This window comes from Chiloscyllium plagiosum, chromosome 34 (assembly GCF_004010195.1).
Source record: "Chiloscyllium plagiosum isolate BGI_BamShark_2017 chromosome 34, ASM401019v2, whole genome shotgun sequence".
Taxonomy (NCBI): domain Eukaryota; kingdom Metazoa; phylum Chordata; class Chondrichthyes; order Orectolobiformes; family Hemiscylliidae; genus Chiloscyllium; species Chiloscyllium plagiosum.
In genome coordinates this window covers 8,116,283-8,142,287 of record NC_057743.1, presented here as the reverse complement: position 1 = coordinate 8,142,287, position 26,005 = coordinate 8,116,283, and the positions used below count along the sequence as shown (strand labels likewise).

Here is a 26,005-nt window from a genome sequence, read left to right as displayed (position 1 = left end):
TACACTACTAAACCAAGGGTAGAGAGCCTCAAGTGTTTCTACTGTGGTAAAGTGGGTCGCAGTGCTGGTCGTTAAAGAAAGGTACTGTGGGAAAAGATGTGGTAAAAGAAGCTAAGCCAATGGATTAGTGAAAGTAGTGAAGAGACCCTGAGAGCCAAGGAGCTGCAGAAGAGTGCACAGCCTAGGCAGGGGCTGGGTAATTAGTATCTGATCTCTACAAAGAATTTGCTTCTCTGGGTAAAATTTGCTCAGAACAGGGGGAGAAGGACTGAAAGTTATAATTTTGAGAGATACAGGATCTAACCAGTTGCTAATAGTAAGGGATGAGCAAATATGCACTCTTTCTGATCTGTTACCCGAGAGTGTGGTAATTTGTGGGATAGATGGACAGAAAGTTCGTGTTTCCTTATGTAAGATCAGGTTGGAGTGCCAACTTAAGACTGGGGAAGTTACAGTGGGAGTGATTGACAAAGTATCAGTTCCAGGAATTCAGTTTGTTCTGGGGATGATTTGGCAGGATCCAAGGTGGGAGTGACACCCCTTGTAGTGGAGAAGCCCAAGGAAGACCAAGAAACTGAGGAGTTAAAACAGAACTATCCTGGTATTTTCCCAGACTGTATGGTAACCTGATCCCACTATCATAACTCACAGCATAAAGCGAAAAGTGAAGAGAAAAATGAAGGAGTTGAGGTTCAGTTAGCAGATATCCTGTTTGAAGTAATGGTGCAGAAAAAATCTGAATAGGCAGAGGGTCAGACAGAAGTGTTTATTCCTGAAAGACTAAGAGACTTGCAATAGCAAGACAAGATGGTAAAAGATATATATGTGGAAATGTACTCCGAAAATAAAGCAGAGAGTATTCCAGAAGGTTATTATCTGAAATACAGAATCTTAAGGTGGAAGTGGAGACCATGGCAGGTTAGTACAGAGGAGAAATGGGCTGAAGTACACCAGATTATGTTGCCAGTAGCATACAGACGGGAGGTGTTACGGTAGCACATGAACTACCTATAGGAGTTCACCTAAGGGTTCATACGACTCAGGCTAAGGTACAAAAACATTTTTATTGGCCTGGAATGCACAAGGATGTGGTGAATTTTTGCCATTTGTGTCATAAGTGCCAGATGGTAGTAATAAAACTAGCACCTTTGTTGCCAATTCCCACATTTGAAGAACCTTTCACATGGATTATAATGTAGGTCCCCTCCCTCCTAAAAGTGGGAACCAGTACTTGTTGACTATAATGGATGTGTCTACCAGATTTCCTGAGGCAATTCCAAATGAAGTATCAAGGCAAAAAAGATAGTAGAGGTGTTAGTAGCTTTCTTCACATTGTATGAATTATCCACAGAGACTCAGTCAGACCAAAGTTCAAATTTTACTGCTAGGCTGTTTAAGGAGGTTATGGATAGCATAGGTGGATGGCATAGGATTACAGCACTTTAAAACCAGTGTGTATCATCCTGAATCCCAGGGAGCTTTAGAAAGGTCACATCAGACCTTGAAGACCATGTTGAGAGCATACTGTCAAGACTACCCGAATGATTGGAGTGAAGGTATCCCATTTGTATTGTTTGCCATCAGAGATGCCCCAAATGAATCTACTCAGTTCACTCCCTTCAAGTTAATATTAGGGCATGAAGTGAAAGGTCCTTTGAAATTAATTAAAGAAAAATTGACAGGACCAAAGTTGGAGATCTCGCATTTAGATTATGCATCGGAGGTGAGAGACAAATTAAATAGAATAGGTGAGTTAGCTAAACAGCACCTAAAGAGGACACAGCATAGAATGAAGCAGGTGGCAGATAAAAGCTCTGAAGCTCGAACGTTTTCCCAAGGGGATGACGTGTTAGTACTATTGCCAGTGGTATGCAATCCCTTCAAAGCCAAGTTTAGTTGTCCCTGTCAAATTGAGAAAAAGTTGAGTCAGGTGAACTATTTAGTAAAGATGCCAGATAGAAAAGCAAGGTATTGGGTATGTCATGTGAATATGTTGAAACTGTATTATACGGGAGAGGTGGTATGGTGGCTCAGTGGTTAGCACTGCTGCCTCACCGTGTTTGCATGGGTTTCCTCTGGGTGTTCTGGTTTCCTCCTACAATCCAAATATGTGTAGATTAGGGTGGATTAGCTGTGCTAAGGTAGGGGGAATGGGTCTGGATGGGTTAATGTTTGGAGGGTTGGTGTGAACTTGTTGGGCCGAAGGGCTTGTTTCCACATTGTAGGGACTTTAAAAAAAAGAAAGGACAGGAGAAACTGGTGTGAGTTACTGCCCCACAGAATGAGGAATCAAATCCAGATGATGTGATTATATTAATTCCCTACAATGTGGAAACAGGCCCTTTGGCCCAACAAGTCCACACCGACACTCCAAAGAGTAACCCACCCAGACCCATTTCCTTCTAAATTGCCTATGGGCAATTTAGCATGGGTAATTCACCTGACTTGCACATTTTTTTGGACTGTGGGAGGAAACCGGAGCACCTGGAGGAAACCCACGCAGACATGGGGAGAACATGCAAACTCCACACAGACAGTCGCCAAAGGCTGGAATTGAACCTGGGACCCTGCTGCTGTGAGACAGCAGTGCTAACCACTGAGCCACCATGGATTTTGATGTGCCTCAAAATAGATTTAAAAATGAAGAAGTCTTTGAGGACTTGGATAGGTTAGTAAGCTATCTGTCTCAGGAGCATAGAACACAATTGAAAGATTTGTTACTGCAGTATAGGGACAAATGTAAGAATCAGATGGGGAGGACTAATGCTATTGTACATTAAGTAGCCGTAGGGAATACTGTTCTGATAAAACAAAACCCCTATCGGCTTAATCCTTTCAAAACCAGACAGGTCCAGATGGAGGTGGAGGCCATGCTCAATGAGGACATCATTAAATCAAGCCAGAGCGAGTGATGGTTCGCCAACCGTCTTAGTTCCCAAACCAGGCAGGACCTGATTCTGCGTGGATTATAAGAAGGTCAATACTGTTACAAAATCAGACTCATATCCATTTCCTAGATTGGAGGACTGTATTAAGAAAGTTGGATAAGCCAGTTACATAACCAAGTTGGACTTAATGCTTACTGGCAGGATCCTTTATCAGAGATGACAAAAGAAATTTCTGTGCTTGAAACCCCAAGTGAGCTGTATCAGGGTTTAAAGTGATGCCCTTTGAAACGAAGAACGCATTTGCTACATTCCAAAGACTAATGAACAGAGTTGTGGCTGGGTTAACAAACTGTACGATCTATTTGGATGATCTTTAGTAAGTCATGGAAAGATCAAATAGTACAGTGGGCAGAGTTCAAAGACTACGAGAAGCAAAACTAGTGATAAACATAATTAAAACTGAATTTGCGAAAGCTCTTGGGACGTTCTTGGGACATAACATCGGTCATGGAAGGTTAACCCCACGGAATGCAAAGATGAAGCTCATCAAGAAATTTCCATGACCAACCTCAAAGAAACAGGTGCTTCGATTCTTAGGACACAGCGGATTCTACTGGAAGTTTGTACCAAACTTCAGCAGTGTAGTGGCACCGTTAATCGATTTGCTGAAGAAGAACACAAAGTGTCAGTGGACAGAGCAATGACAGGAGGCATTCGACCATTTGATATCAATATTAACCACCAAACCAGTTTCAAAACCTTTTAAAGTCCCATCGATGCTAGTGACTTTGGAGTTGGAGCTGCACTCCTACCAGGACGATGAGGATGGGATTGATCTGCTGGTTGTTTACTTTTCGAAGAAGATCAACATCCACCAGAGGAAATACTCCACAATTGAAAAAGCACTATTGAGTTAGGTACTGGCCTTAATACATTTTAATGTGTAATGTGTCGGAGACGATTGTGTACACTGATCACAATCTGCTTACGTTCTTAGAATGCTTTAAAGACAAGAATATGAGACGATTTCGTTGGAGTCTTAATTTTAAAATCGTACGTGTTGCGGGTCATAAGAACATAATCGAAGATGCGTAATCGCGGATTTAACTGATAAAGTTGAGATGAGATTTGTCTTAATTTAATGTTATATACATATATACAATTATGTGGGAAGAAGTTAGGGTGAACTTAAAGTTATCTGTATGTTAGGGTAATTTCTTTAAAGAATAGAAAACAATTTTTCTTAAGGTGGGAGGTATTTTGAAGATGTGGATTTACTCTACCTTTAAGAGAGTTAAAAGCTAGCAGAACTACCTGACACAGTACCAAGAGTTCTGAACAAGATATAACATAACATTTGGTTGAAGAACTTGATTAGCTGGTTCCGGGTCAAGATTAGAGTGGTGCTGGAAATGCATAGCAGGTCAGGCAGCATCTGAGGAGCAGGAAAATTGATGTTTCGGGCAGGAGCCCTTCATCAGGAAGGTAAAAAGATTTGCCACGGCGATGGTTGCTGTCCTGACCTGGTGGCTAATGGCGGCAGTTCTGGAGGCAGGGGGAAGCTTCTGCAATGTTCGAGGAGCGCTGGTTATTGAAGTGGGTATATAAAAGTTTGTTGTACTTACAGTTTTGAATTTGAGATGGTGTAGAAATACTGTTTGTTGAGAGTATGAATTCTTCTTAGGACATAGTCCTGTGCAGTTCTGAGAGAGTGTGGCCCTCAGTTGAGGCATAGCCAACTATAGAGAAGTTAGATGGTGGTGCATGGCTGCGAGTGTGGAACGGAGGATCCAGAAGGAGAACTGTTGCTGGTGGTTTTGAATTTGTAGTCTGTACTGGTTGTCCTGTTCAGATCCAAACTGTGCTAGTCTGAATGTAGTCCGGAGTCCATGTGGGATCAGTTGGTTGCGGAGGCAAGCATTGAGGAAGCAAATGTGGCTGTGGTAGCGAGTCTATTTCAGGACATGGTTGAAGAGCTTCAGGGCAAAAGAGATGATCTGGGGGGTTGCAGTGAGAGAGAGACTCACTGAGATCTTTGTAGAGAGATGAGGAGAACTTCTTCAAGGTAGGCATCCTTGCAAGAGGATTCACTGTAAGGTTAAAATCAACTAGGCGAAAGTGAGGACTGCAGATGCTGGAGATTAGAGTCAAGATTAGAGTGGTGCTGGAAATGCAGAACAGGTCAGACAGCATTCCAAGGAGCAGGAAAATCGATGTTTCGGACAGGAGCCCTGCTACTGATAAAGGGCTCCTGTCTGAAACGTCAATTTTCCTCGATTAGCTGGTTGCCTGGAGATGACAAAACTAATTTGAATTAGGCCAATCAGTTTAAATGATACCCTGAAAAATACCAAACACCAATCAAGTTTGAATTTAGTATATTGACAATCTTAAAAGCCAATGATACAATCCGATGCTTTGGGGGTATAAGACCGGAGAAAATTGAACAGTTGGAAGGAGAATTGCCAAGCCACCAGCATGTATAGACTGTCCAAAAAATAGCTCTCTTAAAGGCACCTTTATTGATCAATAACCTGCAAAACAGAAATCCTTAAGAAGAAGAAAAAAAGACGAGAAAGACATAAATAGAAGATTCGACATCTGGCTGGTTTTGAAAATTTGAAGTTTGGCCATCTTAATTGGGAATTTTTATTGGACTAGTATTATAAAAAGGAAGGTAAAAGATAGGTTTGAGGAAGGAGTTGTAAATAGTTGTTAGTTAATTATTCTCTGTTATACTTTAAGAAATAAAGTTGTCAGTTTTTAATTTAAATAGTTTCTGGCCTCTCGAATTTTCACAGATTACTGCACGGGATAAATCTTTTCTGTGTTGCTGGTTTAAATTAAGCAGGAGGGTCTACCCCATGTTGTAACACAAGGAAATGGCAGAAGAGTTAAACCAGTATTTTGCATCAGTCTTTAACAGTAGAAAATGCTTTGAATATCCCATTAATACAAAAGAATATTGAGGAGGAATTTCATACCAATAAAGAAGTAGCATTAGACAAACTAATTGAGTTAAGTCAGATAAGTCCCCTGGCCCTGACAGCTTGCATTGTAGGATCCTAAAACAGGTAGCTACAGATATAGTGGCTGAATTGGTTGTGATGTTCCAAACATTGGTGGATTCTAGAGAAATACCAGAGGATTAGAAAACTGATAATGTGACACCCTAATTCAAAAAGGAAAGGAGGCAAAAACTGGGTATATAGGCTAATTAGCCTAACATTTATTGTTGGAAAAGTACTGGAATAAATTGTTAAGGAAGGAAGAGCAAAATATTTGGAAAATCATAATCCTATCAAGCAGAGTCAGCATGGTGTCATGTAAGGGAAATTGTGGCTGACTAATTTATCACAATTTTTTGAGAAAGCTTCAAATAGATGGATAGAGTGAAGCTGTAGATGTGCTATATTTGGACTTCCAGAAGGCATTCAACAAGGTACCTTGCAAAAGATTACATCATAAGATAAGAGCCCACAACATTGGAGGTAGTATGTTGGATAGAGAATTGGCTTATGGGCAGGATTCAACCAGTGGAGATAAGGGATTATTTTTCAGGTTGGCAACCTGTGACTAGTAGGGTTCCACGGGCATCAGCGCTGGGACCACAACTGTGTACAATACATATTAATAACTTGGAGGAAGGAAAGGAATGTATTGCATCCAGATTTGCAGATGACACTAAAATGGGTGGAAGGGTAGGTTGTGAGAAAGATGCAAATAGTTTTCAGGGAGCTATTGATAGAATAAGTAAATCATCAAAAAGTTAAAGTATAATGTGGGAAAATGTGAAGTTGTTCACTTTGGAAGGGAGAACAAAAGAACAGAATATAATTTATGTGGAGAAAAACTGCAGAAAGCTGCAACGCACAGGGACTTGGGGGTAGTTGTGACCAAGTACAATAAGCTAATGCACAAGTGCAACATCTGATCGGGAAGGCCAATGGAATGTTGGCCCTTATTTCAAGGGTGTTGGAGTGTTAGAATATAGAAGTCTTACTGCAACTTTACAAGGTGCTGGTGAGACCTCATCTTGAGGATTGTGAACAGTTTTAGTCCCCTAATTTAAGAAAAGGTTTCATTTCATTGGAGGCAGTTCAGCAGAGGTTCATTACAATGGAGGGATTGTCTTATAAGCAAAGACTAAAAAGGTGAGGAATCTGATCATTGGAATTTAGAAGAATGAGAAGTGATCTCATTGTAAAGTTTAGGATTCTTACGGGGCTTGTCAGAGTAAAAGCTGAGACGATATTTCCCCTCATGGGTGAGTTTAGCACCAGAGGGCATAGTCTTAGAATAAAAGAGCATCAATTCAAGCTGAAATGAGGAATTGCTTCTCTCAGAAGGTTGAGAGTTTTGGAACTTTTTGCCACTGAGAGCTGGGTGGCAGAGACCCTGTGTATATTTAAGACTGAAGTAGATTCTTGATCAGTAAGGGAATCAGTGGTCATGGAGAAAGGGCAGGAAAGTAGGCGTGAGGAATGCCTGATCAGCCATGATCCAATTGAGTAGCAGAGCAGGCTCAAGTGGCCGAAAGGCCTGCTCCTGTTTTTATTTCTTATGGTCTTATGTTTAATCACTCAGTGCAGAAAAGAGAATAAAAGAAAAAAACCAAACAAAAAGAAAATAAAAGGACCTATATGGGGCTTCATCCCTTTCTCCCTACTTCTCCCTTACATTTGGTGTGCATTGCCCTTTACTAGCTTTACATTCAAATTATTCAAATGGGTGATTTACTGGTGGTGGTTAAAAGATGAACTACCATAGATGATTTGGTGATGGAGAAAAAGAATGTTCAGCTGTGTAATAGCACTTTTGGATGTTAGAGAGAGGGAAAAAGGCTCTTAATGGTTCAAATAATATTTGAAAAAAAGACTTTGACTTAGTCAATTTAAAGGGATCATGAAGTCCATGTTAGTTGCTGGATTAATCCCATTGACTGTCGGTTCAATTGTGAAGGTTTTGGAGTTTTCCTGTAAGTGGCTAAAGTATGGTTACATTGGAAAAAGTGACCTTGCTTTTTTTGAATTTTTTTTCAATTGAAGTAGCTGATGGAAATTGTTTCCAGATGTGAGTAACCCATTAAGACTTCCTCTGGGAATAAACTTGATTAGGATAATGACAAAAAACCAGGAGGAACAGGACAAGATTCTAGGAGGGTGTGATGAAGAGATGATTGGAAAAAGGAATTCAACAAGAGGCCTAGGGCCTTCAGGTATTAATTTTCTTACCTCCAATTCAACAAGGACCAATGCTCAAGACATTATTGCTTCACAATAGAGATCATGAATGAAGTCTGCAGTGTTGCAGTAACATCGACTCTTAAAGCAGGGCAGGATCACTGGTGTCTGTGGTGATCAAGATGACAATGGCACTTAAGTTTTGTGGATCTGGCTCTGTTCAGGCTGTTAATGCAGACGTGAGCCACATCTGAGAGTTTGTATTGCACTACTGTATAAATGAGTTTACTGCCAGAGTTTGCCAGAAATAAATAGAGGGATGCAAGGATTTGCCAGGCTGCAGGTATCCAAATGATGCAGGCTATTGTTTAAACTCTCACTAGCTTTCTGTTCCTCATTTGAGCTTGACAACTTTACTTGTAAATTTAAAATGCAGCTGGTGTATGACCACAATCAGTGCAGCATGCAAATAAATGCACACTATTGAGCACCAGTTACGGTTCCTTCATTCTGCATCAATCCTCTGTTCCACCAACATGGCAGGTCAAAAGCTGGCTCTGGGCAACGTGTTATCCCCTTAAGACATGCTCAAAACTCCAGACAAGAAACCATGCAATTGTGCACAACAGGCCTACCATGTTGCCACAAGAAACACTGTAAAGCAAGAATATTTGTATCAGTAAGCAACATTCCAACTGCGTTACTTGGCTCAGAGATTAAGTTTTGCAGTAATATGCTACCAGAAACACAATCTGTCCATTTTGAAGGTATAGCCCTTTCTATCACCAATCAGGTGAGGACCTCAGGAGCATTAGGGGGAAGAGAAAAGTAAAATGCAAGCTCTTTCTTTCCAGATTATCTGTGATTAAAATATTTTAATCATAACAATGTGCTTAACTATACCTTCCCATATACCGTAAAAAACACTTCCTCTGTAACCATTACATTGTCTTCCAATCAGATGTTTCTCCAGGGACTGCAGTGTAAGAGATGGAAATCAGTTGATGTTCCATTGAGGAGATTGTCTTCCAAAGTTAACTTCAATCTCAAACAACCGAGTATGGCTCCAGCTTCTAACTGCCCCACCCTGGCCTAAGCAAACTAGCTGAGGGGCAACACCAAAGACACTGATGGAGCATTAGGGGCAGAATTAGATGGAAACACTGACATTTTTCTCAGACAATGCCTCAGCAAACATTTTAATCTTGTGAGATATTCTGTGATACTAGAAGTCTCTTTCAACAGTGGTTTTCAAAACCATGATGGCAACAATTTGAGTTTCTACTGTGACATTCAGGCCTGTTATTGAAGCTTAAAATTATTACTGTTGTTTGGCAATTTGGGTTTAAGATGGGATAGAAGAATTTACTACTTGATTTGTAGTTTTATTTTGTATATTGCATGAATTAAGAAGGGAAGGCCATGGTTTTAGTTTTATTTTTCAGTTTTGTGAATTGTGTGTCTATCTGACTGAAAATTTGTTTGTACCATTTAGATAAGGTTTCAAAAAATCTTTTGAAGTGAATAGTTCATATTTTAGTAGACACATGGTAGAAGATCAGTGTTTTAGAAAAGAAGGGATAGAGATAGGAGAAGAAATGGAACTGTAGCAACAAGGTATTCTCTGGCACAGGGAATCAGAGAAAAATTAGTTTCCTTTTATAAAGAGAGACAATGCCGTCATAAAAGGTAAGTGTGTAGGTTTCTTTCTGAGAGGAGCAGGACATTTAGAAAGAAAAGGGCCTAAACAGCAGTGTAGTTGCTTCAAAACATCAATGCTGCCAGACCAGCTGAGTTCGTCCAGCAATTTCTGTTTTTGTTTCAGATTCCAAAGCAGTCAAAATAAGAGAAAGAGAGTGCCTAGTACCAGTTTTTAAAAAAGCAGAAGACTACGGAAAAAGAATTTTAAAAATCCATGTTAAGAAACAAGTGAGCTATGTTTATGTGTCTCAGGAAGAGACATTTCCTAAAGAAAATGCCTGCGTCAAGTAATTACAGAAGTTTGCAAAAAAAAATTATAGCCGTGCCCACTGACAAAGAGACTTTAAAATTTAAACAGGGTAGTCCTTCGCTGAGGTTTGATTATTTGTAAATTGTTGTTGAGGGTTGAGACTTTTTATCTGATATTCCTTATGAGACTGTTTCAAACAGTTCTTATATGTTGTAATTTTTTTTCATGTTCCTTTTGCACAGTATAAACTTTTATTTTCTGTTGTTAAATGTGCATTGGCAACCTGTTATGAATATTCATGGAATAAAATTCGTTCGAGTTTCAGTTACACAATCTTAACAGAATTAGGCTTATTCATTTTTGGTGAGTTTCATGTAGAGTTTCTCTCCACAAGGCTTAGTGCATTTTCTGAAGCTGTTGTCCCAAACTCATCACATTACCACTCATCATATTCTGCCACTAGCTGCAGGCAGAAGTGCTTGGCACTGCCAGGTCCTCCTGGGATTGGTGCCATCTTCAAAGTCAAGTCCTGACAGTCTGCAGCTGTCTTCACAGTTCTTGTCATTTGCCCTAGGTATGTCAGACAGAAGGAAATTGGCATCTCACTTTGCTGATGGGGACATGAAGATCCTGGTGGAGCGAGGGGTTTGCATGCGGTCATTGTCCATGAAGCATGCCTGAGATGTTGGTGACTAGTGTGCAAGATGGAGGAGTAAGTAGGCTGTGATGAAAGCAGCCCATGTGATGACAAGGCCTGAGGTATGGGGATGGGTAAAGGACATGGATAAAGGTGCTCAGGTGCTAAAATTATTGAACTCAATATTGAGTCCTGAAGGAGCCCAAGGCAGATTTTGGGATGCTGTTCTTCCAATTTCACTGAGCATTACTGGAACACTGCAGCAGGCCTGAAGCAGAAATTTTGGCTAGGGAATGCAGTGGTGTGTTAAAGTGTCAAGCAACTGGAGCTTGGGGTCATTTTTGCTAACAGAATATGTATTTGAATTGTTCGGTGTGAGGCTTTCAACAATGCTAAGTGTATGAGTGTGGGGTAAAGCATTTGAATTAAAGGGCTGAGGATTAATTGACAATGATTGTTGGTCAGCTGGTATCAGAACTGCAGTGAATTAGCAATGGATGAGACTACTGGTGCAGTTGGTAAGCTACACCATTTAAAGGTTGAACTCATTCTTGTCAGATTGTTAAACTTCTTTCAGCTCTTATCCATGTCCTTGAAGCAACAGTGCGGGCACTGACCTCCACTGTGACTTCTTCCCACAAGTGTGGAGGGCCATCTGCCAGCACCCCCTGCAGATACACAATACCAGCATTTCACTATCTCCAATGTTTGATATCAGTCACAAGAACTCTCACCAATATAGGCCAAGTAGCCTGTGCTAGTTTCTAATTTGTGGGCGGCACGGTGGCACAGTGGTTAGCACTGCTGCCTCACAGCGCCAGAGACCCGGGTTCAATTCCCGCCTCAGGCGATTGACTGTGTGGAGTTTGCACGTTCTCCCCATTCGGCGGGTCGGTGTGGACTTGTTGGGCCGAAGGGCCTGTTTCCACACTGTAATGTAATGTAATCTAATCTAATCTAATTTGTGTGTTTGTATATGTGTATTCCAGTTTTATAAACCTTTAATATTCTTGTCAGTATATTCTTGAACTGTATCTGTGTAGGTTTTAAATAAATCAGTTTGGACACATCACCCTTGGGTAGAAAAGAATAATAAATCTGGGTTCCTCTTTCCACCATACCAGTCTCTGTATTCAAAGGATCATTCAAAACCATTTACGCCAGTTTCAGCAGGACACCACCACCAAAACTCAACTTCTCCTCTCCTCCACTGTCAGAATTCTGCAAGGATCATTTTGATCCATTCCACCACCACTCCTAACACTGCTCATTCGCTCCTCCCTCCTTACTGTCCAAGGCTCCACACACATCTTCCAGGTGAAGCAGTGTTGTACATCATCTGCTGTATTTGCTGCTCATAATGCAGTCTTCTTTACATTTGGGAGACCAAACACAGACTGGATAGCCACTTTATGGGACAGCTCCTCTTGCAGGAGTGACCCTGCCCTTCCATTTGCTTGCTGTTTCAATATATCACTGTGCTTCCTTGCAAACATTTTCATCCAAGGTTTGCCACATTGTTCCAACAAAGCACAACACAAGCTAGAGGAACATCACCACATTTTCTACCAAGGCACCTTACAGCCACCAGGTCTCAGTATTGAATTCCACAACTTCAGAGCATAACCTCTGCACTGTCTGTTTTTCTTACATCCGACATCAGGTTATAGTCCAACAGGTTTATTTGAAATGACAAGCTGTACATCAAGTCTCACCTGATGAATGAGCAAATTTGAAGTCTCACCTGATGAATGAGCAATGCTTTGAAAGCTTGTGATTTCAAATAAACCTGTTGGACTCTGACCAGGTGTCGTGTGACCTCTGACTTTGTCTACCTCAGTCCAACACTGGCACCTCCACCTCCACATCATTTCTTACATTTCCCCCTCCGCCAGCCTTCTCTTTCTTTCTCCTCCACCACTCACCCACCCTACCCCGTACAAACACATACACGGACACAGACTGCCATGTCTTGTTTGTATCTTTTTGCCTTTGCTGTCAGCAGAGTGGACTCATTTTCTCCTTTTCCCACCTTCACCTTGACTACCATTAGCACCCCCTTTGTCTTTGGCATTGAGCACCATTACAACCTGTTCCACTTGTTGCTCCTCTTCATCTGTCTTCAGCATAAAAAAAACACAATTTACTCATCCGTTCAGTTCCGAATGGACATATCGGACTCAGAATGTTAAAGCTGTTTCTTCCTCCACAGATGCTAGCAGACCTGCTGAGTTTCTCCAGCACTTTTTTTTATTTAAAATTTCCAGTATCTGCAGTATTTTTTTCAAATTTGAGCATTATTAGAAGCATCATGGCTAACAATTGTACCTTAACATCACTGGATAAGAAAGTGGATTATGTGGTCATAAATTTTCTTATTTTTTGTTGGATCTTGTATCATGTAAGTCGATTTCTGTGTTTCCCAACTATATATTAGTACACTTCAATCATATGGAGACATACAGCAGAATCCTGAATAAACATCATCCTCAAATCAACTTGCAAGCTAATTATTTTGCTGAGAAGTGACTTGGAATGACTTGAAGTTGAAATAGAATGAAATGCAATATAAATACATGCTCTTTATCTTTGCATGCCACAGCGATAATCAGCACCTTTGGGGGAGGAATAGAGACAATTTTAAAATTGAGTTATAGTTCTGTTGCAAAATTAGAAGTAAAATCTATCTTGAATTTTTTGACACTGTAAATAATCTTTACAATGGTGAAATTTAATAGATTAGTTCTAGGCTGATGATTCCCCAGGCTTCTAACTTATTTGTCTCATCCATCTGATTATAGCTCAAGGAGCATCCAGAGAAAGGCATTTATGTGAAGGATCTATCCATGCACACTGTGCACAGTGTATCAGAGTGTGAGAAAATCATGGATATTGGCTGGGGCAATCGAGCTGTGGGATACACCCTCATGAATAAAGACTCATCACGTTCACATTCTATATTCACCATACACTTGGAGATGTGCTCAATAGGTCAGTTATGCAAAGCAACAGGTGATTGAATATTGATATTTATTTGCAGTGATTTACTTCTGAAAATTTTTTTTCTAAAATTCGTAGGTACAATCCTCAGAATTTCTTCCAAAATTAAAATAGGTTAAACAAATTGCATCTATTTATCCCTCTGTCCTTTTCTCTTATTTGTTTTTGCATACTTTCACCTTTGCCTTTGTGTTTATTGTCCCTTAATTTCCATCTGTTTGTCTTACTCTTTCTCCCGTTCTCATCATTTCCAATAAATTTGATTCCTTTATAAAATAGATTTAGATTTTATTGTCACGTACTCAAGTACAGGAGTTCAGTGGAAAGTGTATAATGTTCAGTGGAAAGTTGCACACGGTGCCATCTTAGGTACCAAAGTACCTAAGTACAAAAGAAGCTTAGGTGCAAATTAGTCAGAGAAACAAGAGTTGAAAAGTTAAGCATTGTTTCATAAAATAGTAGAAAAAATTAAAAAGTGGATTATAGTTTACATTGAAGACGTTCATAGCTTAAATGTGGAAAATAATGGAATAAGCTAATACTTCAACAGTTTTTGATGAGTCCTCTACTTATCTCGCACTCTGGGAATCTTGTCTATCTGTTCTTGAAGCATGTGTCATAGATACCATCGCTTCTGCGGGAACTGCCACCTCTCTATTTTGCCCCCGGTGCCTCAGGAATATGCCTGGGCAGGATCCACTCACATGCCAAGCCAAGACGCCACCATGACCTGCCAAGAGACCAACCAACATACCATCAAGAGACTAGGATGAGAACTCCAGAGAGACCAGGCCAGGACCCACCATGAGACGCCGAGACACCAGGCCAGGACCATCAGGAGCCATCGGGAGACCAGGCTGAGAGAGGCCATGCTGCTGAGAGACCAAGACCAGACCCACCAAGAGACTAAAGGGCGAGAGAAAAAGAAAGAGAAAGCAACAGAAGGAACGGAGGAGCTCCAGTTCGAGTACCCTACTCTGCCTGAGAATGTACAATATCAAGGCTATTGTTTATCTTCACAAAATTATGGCAAGGAACTTAAATTGTTTGGAACTTTTGCTTAGTTTTGTCTTTAGTACTGAAATGCAACTCCTTAGGGATTAAAAGAAGTGTATATTAACATTGGAAATGGAGTAAGCCAATTAACCCCTTCAGCCTGTTCTACCATGAGCCACTGTTCAGTAAAATCATGGTGAGCTGAAATCCAAACATCCATTGATGTGCCTTTGCTCATATCTCCTGTTACCTCTGGTGGGAAAAAAATGTATTAATCTCACATTTAAAATTAGCAAACAAAACATCAACCATTGCCATTTACTGAGAGATTAGATTTCTAGATTTTTACCTTATTTTGCCGATGTGTGTGCCTAATTGCTCTCCTAAAAATTCTGGTTGTCATTTTTAGACTCTCTCCCTTTGTCCTCGCCTCTTAAATCAGCTAAAGTAGACTCTCCCTATCTTCACTTAGTATCTTTTAAAAATTAATCAAATAACATCCCAAAGAATACAATCCTAGTTTTGTATCCTCTCATTGTAATTTAATCCTTGGAGTCCAGTTATTATTTGGAGATGTCATAAAGATGTACAGCAGGGAAACAGACCCTTCGGTCCAACTCATCCATGTCAACCAGATATACCAACCCAATCTAGACCCACCTGCCAGCACCCGGCCCATATCCCTCCAAACCTTTTCGATTCATATACCCATCCAGATGCCTTTTAAATGTTGCAATTGTACTAGCCTCCACCACTTCCTCTGGCAGCTCATTCCATACTCAAAGCACCCTCTGTGTGAAAAAGTTGCCCCTTATGTCTCTTTTACATCTTTCCCCTCTCAGCCTGAACATATGTCCTCTAGTTCTGGACTCCCCCACCCCAGGGAAGGGACTTTGTCTATTTATCCAATCCATGCCCCTCATGATCTTATAAACCTGTACAAGGTCACCCCTCAGCCTCCGAAGCTCCAGGGAAAACAGCCCCAACCGATTCAACCTCTCCCTACAGTTCAAATCTTCCAACCCTGGCCACATCCTGTAAATCTTTTCTGAACCCTCTCAAGTTTCACAACATCCTTCCGATAGGAAGGAGACTAGAATTGCACGCAATATTCCAAAAGTGGCCTAACCAATGTCCTGTACAGCCGCAACATGACCTCCCAACTCCTATACTCAATACTCTGACCAATAAAGGAAAGCATACCAAACATGTTCACTATCCTATCTACCTGAGACTCCGTTTTTAAGGAGCTATGAACCTGCACTCCAAGGTCTCTTTGTTCAGCAACTCTCCTTAGGACCTTACCATTAAGTGTATAAGTCCTGCTAAGGTTTGCTTTCCCAAAAAGCATCACCTCACATTTATCTAAATTAAACTCCATCTGCCACTCCCCCGCCCATTAGCCCATCTGATCAAGATCCCATTGATTGGCGGTGGAGGGAATGAATGATGAAGGAGGTGGATGGGGTGCAAATCAAATTGGTTGCCTTGTTCTGGATGGTGATGAGTTTCTTTAAGTGTGTTGTGATTGCACTGTTCCACTCAGCACTTCTGGCTGAAGGTGGTTTCAAACACCTTGAGAAGATGGTGGTGAGTCACCTTCTTGTATTACTAAGTCCTTGTATTGTCAGATTACCCACAATCCTGTAGGAAGGACCAGCATCAGTGAAGGAATGGCATTGCAGTTCCAAGCCAGCATAATGTGGGAGGGGAACTTGCACATTGTGGATGACACGTTGGCTCAGTGGTTTGCACTGCTGCCTCACAGCACCAGTGACCTGGATTCGATTCCAACTTCTGTCGACTGTCTGTGTGGAGTTTGCACGTTCTCCCTGTGTCTGCATGGGTTTCCTCGGGGTGCTCTGGTTTCCTCCCACAGTCCAAAGATGTGCGAGGTAGGTGAATTAGCCATGCTAAATTACCCATAGTATCCAGGGATGTATTGGTTAGGTGCATCATTCAGGGGAAATGTGAAAAAAAGTAATAGGGTAGAGGGAATAGGTTTGGGGGGGATACTGTTCGGAGGGTCATTGTGGACTTGTTGGGCCTAATGATCTGTTTCCACATTGTAGGGATTCTACGATTCTGTAATCTGAGGTAACCTACTTCACTGTCCACTAAACCTCCAATTTTGATGTCATCTGCAAACTTACTAACTATATCTCTTATGTTCACATCCAAATCATTTATATAAATGATGAAAAGTAGCAGACTTAGCACCGATCCTTGTGGCACTCCACTGGTCACAGGCCTCTAGTCTGAAAAATAACCCTGCACCATCACCCTTCTATCTTTGAGCCAGTTTTGTATCCAAATGGCTAGTTATCCCTGTATTCCATGCAATCTAACCTTGCTCACCATTCTCCCATGGGGAACCTTATTAAATGTCTTACTGAAGTCCATATAGATCACATCTACCACTGTGCCCTCATCAATATTCTTTTTGTTACTTTTTCAAAAAAACTGAATCAAGTTTGTGAGACATGATTTCCCATGCACAAAGCCATGTTGACTATCCCTAATCAGTCCTTGCCTTTCCAAATAAATGTACATCCTGTCCATCAGGATTCCCTCCAACAACTTGCCCATCACCGACGTCAGGCTTACCGGTCCATTGTTCACTGGCTTGTCCTGACCACCTTTCTTAAATGGTAGCACCACATTAGCCAACCTCCAGTCTTCCAGCACGTCACCTGTGATATTGATGATGCAAATATTTCCGCTAGGGGCCCAGCAATCACTTCCCTAGCTTCCCACAGAGTTCTGGCATACACCTGAGCAGGTCCTGGGGATTTAACCAGTTTTATGCGTTTCAAGACATCCAGTACTTCCTCCTCTGTAATATACACATTTTTCAAGATGTCACCAACTATTTCCACATTCTATATCTTCCATGTCCTTTTCCACAGTAAACACTGATGCAAAATACTTATTTAGTATCTACCCCATCTCCTGCGGCTCCACACAAAGACTGCTTTGCTGATCTTTGAGGGGCTGTATTCTCTCCCTTGTTATCCTTTTGCCCTTAATGTATTTGTAAAAACCCTTTGGATTCTCCTAAACTCTATTTGCCAAAGCTATCTCATGTCGCCTTTTCTGCTCTCCTGATTTCCCTCTTAAGTATAATCCTACTGCCTTTACACTCTTACAGGGATTCACTCGATCTACCCTGTCTATACTTGACAAATGTTATTTCTTTTTCTTAACCAAAACCTCAATTTCTTTAGTCATCCAACATTCCCTATACCTACCAACCTTTCCTTTCACCCTAACAGGAATATCCTGTCTCTGGACTCATTATCTCTTTTCTGAAGGTTTCCCATTTTCCAGCTATCCCTTTACTTGCGAACATCTGCTCCCAATCAGCTTTTGAAAGTTCTTGCCTAATACTGTCAACATTAGCCTTCCTCCAGTTTTGAACTTCAACTTTTAGATCTGGTCTATCCTTTTCCATCACTATTTTAAAACTAATAGAATTATGGTCGCTGGCCCCAAAGTGCTTCCCCACAGACATCTCAGTTACCTGCCCTGCCTTATTTCCCAAGAGTAGGTCAAATTTTGCATCTTTTCTAGTAGGTACATCCACATACTGATTCAGAAACTTTTCTTGTACACACTTAACAAATTCCTCTCCATCTAAACCCTCAACACAATGGTAGTAGCAATCTACGTTTGGAATGTTAAAATTCCCTACTGTGACCACCCTATTATTTTTACAGATAACTGAGATCTACTTACAAATTTGTTTGTAAATTTCCCACTGACTATTAGGGGGTCTATAATACAATCCCAATAAGGTGATCATCCCTTTCTTATTTCTCAGCTCGACTCCAATAACTTCCCTGGATGTATTTCCAGGAATATCCTCCCTCAGTACAGCTGTAATGCTCTCCCATATCAAAAATACCACTCCCCCTTCTCTCTTGCCTCCCTTTCTGTCCTTCCTGTAACATTTGTAGCCTGGAACATTAAACTGCCAGTCCTGTTCATCCCTGTTTCTGTAAATGCTATGATATCCCGGTCCCATGTTCCTAACCATGAGTTGAGTTCATCTGCCTTCCCTGTTAGGCCTCTTGCATTGAAATAGATGCAGTTTTAATTTATCAGTCCTACCTTGTTCTTTACTTTGTCCCTGCCTGCCCCAACTGTTTGACTCTCTTTTATAAATCTACATTGTACTTGCTGACAGCTGTTATATCTTTCCTAAGGTGTAGTACTCAGAACTGCTCAGGATACTGTAGGTATTGTCTGACCAGAATTTTATACAGCAGAAGCATACCTTCTATCCTCTGTGTAAAGTAACTCTCTAGATATAAAGGCCAAAATTATATTAATGTTTTTGATAACCTTCTGTACTCATTGATGACATTTTAGTGATCTCTGTTCATGCACTCCAAGTTTCTTTGAACCTTCATTGTTTCAAGCAATGCCCTATATTAATTTTTTTTTGTCAGTAGTAGATAACTTTATTTCTTACATTGAAATCCATTCACCAGCTGTCTGTTCATTTAATTAATATCATGTTGTAATTTTATACTTACATCCACCCTGTTTACAATACTACCTATCTTGTGTGACTTTATGTTTCATCACCTTGGTCATTAGTAAATACACTAAATTGTTGAGACTCCAAAAAAGATCCTTGCTGAAAATTAGTGCCTACTCGTTATTCCTAGCCTTTGACTTCTGCCAGAGGTCAATTTTCTAATGTGCCAAAGTTAGTCATGATTTGGAGATTCCGGTATTGGTGTGTTTCGACTTGCACTACCACCTGATGAAGGAGCAACGCTCCGAAAGCTAGTGCTTCCAAATAAACTTGTTGGACTCTAACCTGGTGTGTGATTTTTAACTTCCTAATGTTCAGTAGTGATCTGCCATGGGGGCAGGATCTCTACTTATTTCTCGATGACTTGCAATCTTGTGATGTCCTCTTTCATTGAGTCTCCCATTTTCAATCTCAAAGAGCAATATGTCTTTGGAAGAAAACGCAGCTGAGCTAATTTTCCATTATCTTCAATTATGCTTAAGGAAACATAAGTCCCCTTCCCAAAGGTCATCTTTCATCTGCACCTTGAGCAATTGTCCTTCAAGGTTCTATCTCTCCTGCCATCACCACTGAAATTTGCTAGTTCTGCTATTTACTATGGCTCATAATGCTGAACATGAGAGTCTTATTTGGGTCTGGGCTTACTCACAAAAGTGCAGTGGCCACCACCCCTAGATTTGAATGATCCTGCTACCCTTCAATTTCCCTATCAAGTGAGTAATAAAAAGGGACAGGGAAACAGAGCTGGTGGTTTATCCCAGTGGAGGCAAGTTAAAATATAATAGGTTCTGAGCAATAGAGAAGGTCTGTGATTGGGTGGAGGGTAGCAGAAACTAAATTGCCAAAGTATTTGTGATCCAAAGCTAAAGGAGCAATAAAAGAAACAAAAGATGTGCCTGAAGAAGGTTTAAAAGGCAAGATAACAGCTGTATGAAAATAAAGTAATTCCTTTAAATTAGCAATAATATTCAGAGGCCACAAGATGACAGCCAATTATCTTTTAATAGACCTATGTCTCATCTCTTGTAGTAGTATCCATAGTGTTAATCTTCAATTCTTGGCGATACCAGTACAATCCTGGAAGGGTTGGCAGTTCTACTTTCATCGTTTATGAATGTGAATTCAGTTTGAAGCACATATCTGTTTGAAAGAAATGCTGGTATCAGAATATAACCATGAAAACCCATTTTCAAAACAACGCAATTGATTTCACTTTATCCTTTAGAGAAGAAAACCTGCTGTCATTACCCAGATTTAGACCATTTGTGAGTCCATTCACCAAAATGATTGACTAACTACCTTTTGAAATCAAACTAGGAAGGAACAATTACTTCTAGCCTTGTAGTGCTATTCACTAATAAAATTTGGTGAGACACTCGGGGTGGTCTATCTGATACCCTCCTCAGGCTGAAAATGACTAAAGGCGAATGGGCATCGTGATGGAAGAGAATATTTGTAACTATCGTTTCTGTGTCTTTCTTGCAGATGATAATGGAAAAGACCGCATCCGTGTGGGAAAATTAAACCTGGTAGATTTGGCAGGTAGTGAAAGACAGGCAAAAACTGGAGCGACTGGAGATCGATTGAAAGAAGCCACAAAAATCAACTTGTCACTGTCAGCACTTGGAAATGTAATTTCTGCACTTGTGGATGGAAGATCAAAACACATTCCATATCGTGACTCCAAACTGACGCGAATGTTACAGGATTCCCTTGGAGGCAACACCAAAACTCTGATGGTGGCATGTCTATCTCCTGCAGACAATAATTATGATGAAAGTCTTAGCACTTTACGATATGCCAACAGGGCAAAGAATATCAAAAACAAGCCAAGAATTAATGAAGATCCAAAGGATGCTTTACTTCGAGAATATCAGGAAGAGATTAAACAGCTAAAGGCACTCCTAGCTGGACAACTTGGAAATGACAACTTATCTAGTAAGTACTTTTTCTTCTTTCATTCATTGAAAACTCCTTATTTTATATTGATACGAACTGATGGAATCCAAATTTCTGTTAATCAAAAAGTGGGAGATTGATCCAGTGGATGTAGAATGTATGCCACTTCCAATGTCACAGCCTGGATTTTCAATTGTGCTTGCAACCCACCTACTGGTTTAGCTCAGGCTCCTAACCCCATATGATATGTTCCAGGAGTGCCCACCAGATTTTTAAAGACTGGGAACTGACTGACCATCCAATCAAGGATGGTGGATGGGCTTCCAACATTGACGGACATTTGGGAGGCTTCTAAGCACTCAATGATTGGCAGTCCCACCAGCCAGGGTGGGAGTTGTTGATCTGAACGTTGAGAAAAAGAAGTGAAAGTATGTTTATTTTCACTTTTTAAATAGCCATAACTATCTGGCCCTTGTTGTGAAGAGTAGCTGAAGCTGAATGGGTCCTTATTAGGCCCTGAGAATGCCAATAATTAGCCTTAATGGTCAGCATCTGATTTAACTCCAAGCTGCCCTCATTGAAAATGAGTCAGGATCATGGCAGGGAACCGGTATGGAGGCTGGTAGCATGAAATTACCTGCCTACTTGCATCTGATTTCAGGCTTAAACAATTTAACAGTTCCCTATAAAAATACACAATCACTTCTTTTATTCTCTCATGGATGTTGGTGACACTGGTTAGGCTGGCATTTATTGCCCACCCAATTCCCATAGTCGCCACATTGCTGTGGGATGGAAGCCACTTGCAGGTCACACCAGGCAAGACATGTCCTTGTAGGAGATAAAAACAATGACTGCAGATGCTGGAAACCAGATTTTGGATTAGTGGTGCTGGAAGAGCACAGCAGTTCAGGCAGCATCCAAGGAGCAGCGAAATCGATGTTTCGGGCAAAAGCCCTTCATCAGGCTTTATTCCTGATGAAGGGCTTTTGCCCGAAACGTCGATTTCGCTGCTCCTTGGATGCTGCCTGAACTGCTGTGCTCTTCCAGCACCACTAATCCAGAATGTCCTTGTAGGACATTCGTGAACCAGATAAATTTTTATGACAATCAACAGTGATTACATGGTCACCATTAGGCTGGGTTTTATTACAGATTTTTATTGAATTCAAATTTCACCACCTGCTATGGTGGGATTTGAACCCACATCTCCAGAACATTAGTCTGTGAGTTCAGATTAAAAGCCCTGAATTAATAGTGAACAGTGGTAGTGTTCCTCATTGTTCATAATAATAACTGGTGTTAACTGCCAATATAATTTGAAATTTTTATAGAACATAATATCTGTTCTACCAATACCCAAAACAATTCTTGCAGTACCACAGTAAAAGACACGTCTTTTTGTAATATATCATCTAAAATGACTGTGCATCATCATATGGTCTGAATTTGTATACATCATTTGTGTTTTTAAAAATCTAGTGGGTCTTACAGCCCTGAAAATACTAAAATCCTGACTGACATCACAGTACTTTTTGTAGTTTTGTGCTGGATTCAGATAAATCTGTTCAAAGTTATTTTTTGCCTCTACTTTGTTACCATGGCCACTGTTTCCATGAACTGTTCCGCCTCTTTTGTTTCTACTAAGATGCAAATTGAGTATCCTATACATTCTTACTCCTTGCTGGATCCTTAATGTTTTTGAATCAATGCATCACACTGTCCCCCATTCCAACTTGTGTTTACCCATAGCACCAAAGCTCTATTGTACTCTTCATCTCTCATCTACTATTAAGCACAAAACTTTAAAATCCAATCTTGGCATCACCTCATCATGATTTTTAAGTTCACTAGTAACCTGAATCTCCTCATCCAAATGATATTATTTCGGTAATCATTTTTGCTTTTTGTAATTCCAGAAAGATCATTTATTTAAACCAACACCAATATTATTAGATGTAATTTTCTCTGATTGTGGTCTAACTCCCAGATGGATGCTATCAAAAGCGTAGTATCATAGATTTTAAAAAGGGAAGGAAGAAGACAGGAGGGAATTAAAAAATGGAAGTGAAACACATGTACCTATTCTCCATCACAGTTCAGAGGGTAACTCAGTATCTAATGTATTACTTGTTACTGGTAAGTCCTAGGTTTAAGATTTGCTGCGTTAACTGATCTCAGCTGAAGTAGCATCTTCAAACCTAGATAAAAGAAGATAGGTAGGATCTACTGTTAATAACTACCAAGAAACACTGAAAAGAAACATACATATCAACATTGGATTAGGACACTGGGCACTCAAATGTGATCCGCCTTGATCAAATTGCTAGCCTGAATCTAAGACAACTGTATGTCTACCGTTCCATTATTTTAGAATAGGAAGCATCGTAGGTTATCACTTAAACTGACTTTGCTTTTTATTTTGCAGATTTTCTAAATAAAGTGCAAAGGGATAGTAGTCAAACCACCATTCCATCCCCTCAGAATACCAATGCTCATGCTGACATAGAACTTGAAAAAGAAAATATGAGACAGGTTTGTGTAAATTGAAGAAAAAGATAAAATATGTTCTCAATCTTTACATGCTATGTTTATAGATTTATGCTAAATGGTACTTCTGGTTCTGATATTACTGCTTTTTTGATGTATTACTTCCACAAGGGAGATTTGTATTCATCCCAGTGAAGTAGCAATGTTCGAAATTCACCAGATTTCAGGACTCATATTGATTGTAATGGGAAAATCTTTGTGATAAAATAAAATATCACAAGAATCATTTTGGGAATAGAAGTTCACTTCTTTCCATCTAGATTATAATGCATAGGATATCCAAATGCATAGTGTTGTTGCTTTATCAGTCATAGTTGTGTAGGAGATTCAATGGGTTGAAACTTACTTCTTTCAGTTTGGATCTAATTCTTGTGTACACTGTTCTAGTAGAGTCATTTACTGAAAAACATTAACCTGCACAATAAAATACTTCATAATGCAATCTGAATCCTGACAAATTGGAGGGGTCTTTGTGAGTACTGTACACAGGTCCCTTTTTAATTTGTAATTAATAATCTCATCTCACTGCAGTTGGGAGACCAGGGAGATTCTGAAAGGAGATTTATTTGCAACTGCTATTAGTAATAACAGTGATTGCCTGAGACGCAGCAAGCTACCAGTCTTTGCATGATGGACAGTCAGGTTTTCCTTCAGAAGGTGAGGTAGATGAAAAGGAACATTGAAGCTCTCCTTAAATGAAATGCATTTTGAGTACAATGCAGCTAGATATAGCTTTTTAAAAATTCACTCAAAGTATGCGGACATCACTGGCTGGATCAGCAATTATTACCCATCCCTTGTTACTGATATTCCTGTAATTTCTTTTGCCACTGCGAGGTCCTCCGAGGTCCATGCATGGTAGTGGCTTCTGAAAGTCGAAATCAGTCATTGGCACACTCAGATTGATATATATTAGATTAGATTAGATTAGATTAGATTACATACAGTGTGGAAACAGGCCCTTCGGCCCAACAAGTCCACACCGCCCCGCCGAAGCGCAACCCACCCATACCCCTACATTTACCCCTTACCTAACACTACGGGCAATTTAGCATGGCCAATTCACCTGACCTGCACATCTTTTGGACTGTGGGAGGAAACCGGAGCACCCGGAGGAAACCCACGCAGACACGGGGAGAATGTGCAAACTCCACACAGTCAGTCGCCTGAGGCGGGCATTGAACCCGGTTCTCTGGCGCTGTGAGGCAGCAGTGCTAACCACTGTGCCACCGTGCCACCCAGCGGACCTACCCAGCCGTGCACAGACTGCAGCCTAGAGGAAACATTGCTGGTGCCTTTGAGAAGGTGGTGGTGAGCTGTCTTCTTGAACCCTGCATACCATTTGGTATAGGTACACCCACAATGCCATTAGGAGATATTTCTAGCAGTTTAGCAGCAATACTGAACAATTAGTGATATATTTCCAAGTTAGGATAGAGAATGGCTTGGAGAGGAACTTGAAGGTGCGGGTGCTCTCATGTATCTACAGACTGCAGCCTAGAGGAACCATTGCTGGTGCCTTTGAGAAGGTGGTGGTGAGCTGCCTTCTTGAACCCTGCATCCCATTTGGTATAGGTACACCCACAATGCCATTAGGAGATATTTCTAGCAGTTTAGCAGCAATACTGAACAATTAGCGATATATTTCCAAGTTAGGATAGTGAATGGCTTGGAGAGGAACTTGAAGGTGCGGGTGCTCTCATGTATCTGTTACCTTTTCCTTTTAGGCAATAGTGGGCTTGGAAGTTATTGCCTAAGTAGCCTTGGTGAATTTCTGAAGTGCATCTTTTATATAGTGCACACTGCTGCTACTGAGCATCGGTGGTGGAGGGAGGAGGGAGTGAATGTTTATGGATGTGGTGCCAATCAAGTGAATTGCTTTGTCCTGGATGGTGTCGAGCTTCATGGGTGTTGTTGGAGCTCCGCATATTCAGGCAAGTGGGAGGTATTTCATCACACTCCTGACTTGTGCCTACTACCATAAGACCATAAGACATAGGAGCAGAAGTAAGGCCATTCGGCCCATCGAGTCCACTCCGCCATTCAATCATGGCTGATGGGCATTTCAACTCCACTTACCCGCATTCTCCCCGTAGCCCTTAATTCCTTGTGATATCAAGAATTTATCAATTTCTGCCTTGAAGACATTTAGCGTCCCAGCCGCCACTGCACTCTGTGACAATGAATTCCACAGGCTCACCACTCTCTTGCTGAAGAAATGTCTCCGCATTTCTGTTCTGAATTTACCCCCTCTAATTCTACTGTTCTGAATTTACCCCCTCTAATTCTAAGGCTGTGTCCACGGGTCCTAGTCTCCTCGCTTAACAGAAACAATTTCCTAGCGTCCACCCTCTC

General features: G+C 40.8%; 1 protein-coding gene across 5 annotated transcripts in view; it reads left to right on the top strand.

The window, feature by feature from the left end:
- kif17 (kinesin family member 17) overlaps positions 1 to 26,005 on the top strand; it is a 92,270-nt gene that overhangs the window by 15,475 nt on the left and 50,790 nt on the right. For 4 of the 5 annotated variants that reach the window (XR_006309255.1, XM_043675541.1, XM_043675542.1 and 1 more), the window contains exons 4-6: positions 13,461 to 13,650; positions 20,687 to 21,139; positions 23,529 to 23,635. Coding sequence is in view for 4 of the 5 variants with exons in the window: in XM_043675541.1 (XP_043531476.1) it covers positions 13,461 to 13,650; positions 20,687 to 21,139; positions 23,529 to 23,635 (750 nt within the window). In the remaining variant the exon portion in view is untranslated. Of the gene's footprint in view, positions 1 to 10,651; positions 10,735 to 13,460; positions 13,651 to 20,686; positions 21,140 to 23,528; positions 23,636 to 26,005 lie in introns of those variants that run through there. The other variant, XM_043675545.1, reaches the window with a different exon arrangement.